The following is a 3317-nucleotide window of genomic DNA, read 5'->3' on the forward strand; positions in this document are numbered from 1 at the left end:
AATGTCTGCTGCGATAAAGCTACGCTAGGCTAAACGGGATCGGGAGCATGGCCAAAAGCCTGGTAGTTCTGCGCAAATGACGCTAGCTAAAATGAGTGTGTGGCTAGTTTATAGTGCGAACTGGGAATGGCTCAGTTAGCTACCGGCCAAATTTTCATGGGTCGAGTAGACGGGCGAGACACCGAATGCTGATGTGAACCTCAAGTCCAGCCAGAAATCACACGCAGACACTCTGGTAGAAGCTTGGAAGTCAACCTTTATTGATACCGTTTTTTTTTTTAAAAAGAGAAAAAAAAGAAGTCATTTTAACCAACGAGAGAAAATGATATACGTCTTTCATATTTGCTTCAGTACTGCTGTTTATACGTGTGAAAAACACAGATTAACATAATGTATCTCATCTTGATTAGGAATGACATTGAGCTCTCACAGCCACTGCAGAAGTTCCCATTCAAACACTGAAGTTCTTACAGAGGTGAACGACATTACCGTTATTGTAAAAAACAAAATCTCTCAAACAATAATTGTTTAAAACCTTAGTTTCACAATTATTTGAATTTATGAGTGAAAAATATACCATCTGTATATTCTAATCAGAGCAGAGATAAAACAAGGAAATTCCCACTGCTGAGTCCAAAGTAATAATACTTTGCGTTTAAAAGCATTTAAATACACTTTTTTTTTGTAATTTAGTCAAATGTAATGCTAGAAATTGCTACCAAAACCAGATTGTCTTATCCACGTCTAATTTGTGGTTATTATTGCTTCCCAATTCATTTGATGATTACAAAATGTTGCAGTTTGACATTCAAATTTGTTCAAACTTTGCTGTATTGGTATTCATAACAATTGTGAAGCAACTTTTAGCTCTGCTTCAAAGCACCGAGAGAGACTGCATGTAGCAAAAGGGGACACGCTATAACTGATAGACGTACTTCAAAATGAACAAGAAAAGAAATCCAGAAGGAAGTAGATAGAGGAGGAATACCAGCGTTTTTAAACCCCTTTTCTACACACTGAAGTCAAACTTTTATAGTTCTGTTAAATTTAGCATGTTGTCTACTGCTAGCATGTACACAGCGGCGCCTTTTGCTAGCAAGGAGCCATGTGGTGCGTTATGCACACCAGGATTCATGGCAATTTTCATTTGTTTTTAATAAACGGATAGTGACAGGGTCACGTTCAGTTTTAAATGTTTCTCCGTGTAGCTGAGGGGTTGTGAAACGCTGGTAAGCCTTATATGACTTTTAACTGGCTAGCTGTTGTGTTTCTAAATTCTGCGCACAGTGTCCGTCTTGGTGGTTGGACACCTTGTCGATATTCAAGTACTCCTCTATTTCTCTCTGGGAGTATAATAAATTAGATGCTCTTTGAACTGCCCTGCAGTTGCAATGCGACCGGTGGTGATAAAACTGAAGACATAAACACATATATTGGTATTAAAGTACCGTTGCAGTTGTGTGTGAAAAAGTGTGAGAGACGTCAACCGGATTTCTGGTTGTTCGATTTCAAAGTCCAAATGCGAACAAAATAAGAAAACACACTGTAGTTGTCCAGCAGTCTATTTACGTGGATACAAAAAAAAAAAAAAAAACGTATATATTGCTGTATTCTTAATTCAATGAAACATGAAAAGGTGGTTAAGGACAACATCCAAAGCCTCAAAGATATCAACCAACGTGGCATTCAAAAACTTTTCTAGATCACATATTGTAAAAACATACCTTCCATATAACATCTGTACACTTCCCTGTCACCAATAGTACAACAACTGGTCCACAAAATCATGTAACTGTATCATTTATCATTATTAAAGGATGGAAATTTGATATGTCGTTGTATAGAAAAAACATCACAAAATAGGTGAAGAAAAAAAATCCCTTTGGCACTGAGAACAATAATTAAAGTTCAAATCCCGATAATATTTGTTATCTTGGTTACTCAACACCGTTTTAACAACACGACCGATTCAAATTTCTGTGAAATCCAATTCCCAAAACCTCTGCAAAGGAGAAATAGTCCAATGTATTCCAGGTTTTACCGGGTTACTCCGATTTTCTTGTACAACCTGCTTTTCGGCTAACAATGGCCTCACTCGGTCGTTGATGAAGATGACAAACGAATTTCATCCATTGCAGTTTTCTTCTGTGGACTTCCTGTGTCTACTTGCTTTGCTGTCCAGCAACAATCCACCCTGATCTCACAAACACCAACACTAAGTAAAATATATGTGCCCGAATCCCCCTGTTCACCCTCTGTGGGACGCGACGTCAAGTCAAACTGCTTTTTTTTTCAATTTGGGAAGGTGTGGGGTCCACTCTACTTTTTCTACATAGACAATGACTCAGAGGTTCACTGGTATTCTCACGTTAATTCCTCCCGATATGTGTTTTTTAGTGTAAAATGACTAACTGGTATGACTACATACAGTTTGACTTGACACAGTCTCCCATACAAGAAGAGGAACAAAGTACGACTGGGACTGAAAATGCTGCTTATAGCAGGAGTACCTTCGGCAGCGAGGACCACAACCTTCAGGGCGGTAGGTCCGTGACATCAAAAGCGGGTGCGTTTGCGGGGCGGGAGTTTTATTTTTGTTTGTCTGTGTGATTCAGGGTCGGAGGCTGGGCGGGGGGCGCGATGGCGGTGCACAGGGAAGCCCCGGGGGTATGCGGGACGGTGGCGGTCCCGGGGGAACCTGGCCCGAAGGGGGTGATCTGGCGGGAGGGCTGGCGGCGGTGGGAGACGGGGACGTGGGAGACGGAGCGGTGCTCACAGGGCGGTAGTCCGGTGGCGGGGGCGAGTGGATCGGAGCGCGAGGTGCGGCCTTGGCTGCCGCCGCCTCTTCTTTCACTCTCGTGAAGTTGATGCATCGACCCTGGAGGGAGGGAAGGATACGCGTCAGATTAAAACAAGTTGGAGTTCAACTCTGCAAGCGATTTGATTGAGCTTTTAGCGCCTTGGATTGCCATGAACCTTTACACACAAGTGTTCACGGTTAACTGTTGAAGTCCACTGACTTCTCATCTCAGGCGACCTTCAGGTCTGATTTGAATGTGTTTGTGTACTTTGATTCGTGACTAATGACGTGCAAAACGCATGACACTCTTCTCAGTCTCAGCTGCACTTCCTGTTTAGTGCTAATTAACAAACGTTGGCATGCTAACACACTTCAATAAATCGGTGCACATGCTGAAAATAAAGCCTGCTGGGTATTCATCCACCTCGCATGGTCATCGTACAGCCACAGAGCTGCATGGCTGTAGACTGTGGTACGAATGGCAATAAGGAAAATACCTTTAACATGAACTCAGTTG

At 42.2% G+C, this 3317-nt stretch overlaps 1 protein-coding gene across 4 annotated transcripts in view; it reads right to left on the reverse strand.

Moving 5' to 3' along the window:
- Positions 1–272: 272 nt before the first annotated feature.
- The window catches only part of antxr1c (ANTXR cell adhesion molecule 1c), a 31336-nt gene continuing 28291 nt past the window's right edge, over positions 273–3317 (reverse strand). For all 4 annotated transcript variants that reach the window (XM_068583639.1, XM_068583640.1, XM_068583643.1 and 1 more), the window contains one exon: positions 273–2878. In XM_068583639.1, coding sequence (XP_068439740.1) covers positions 2612–2878 — 267 coding nt within the window. In that variant the 3' untranslated portion in view covers positions 273–2611. The remainder of the gene's footprint in view (positions 2879–3317) is intronic.

The sequence above is a fragment of the Clinocottus analis genome, unplaced genomic scaffold (assembly GCF_023055335.1).
Source record: "Clinocottus analis isolate CAN_PGR_092001 unplaced genomic scaffold, fCliAna1.0.p SCAF_19, whole genome shotgun sequence".
Lineage (NCBI taxonomy): Eukaryota > Metazoa > Chordata > Actinopteri > Perciformes > Cottidae > Clinocottus > Clinocottus analis.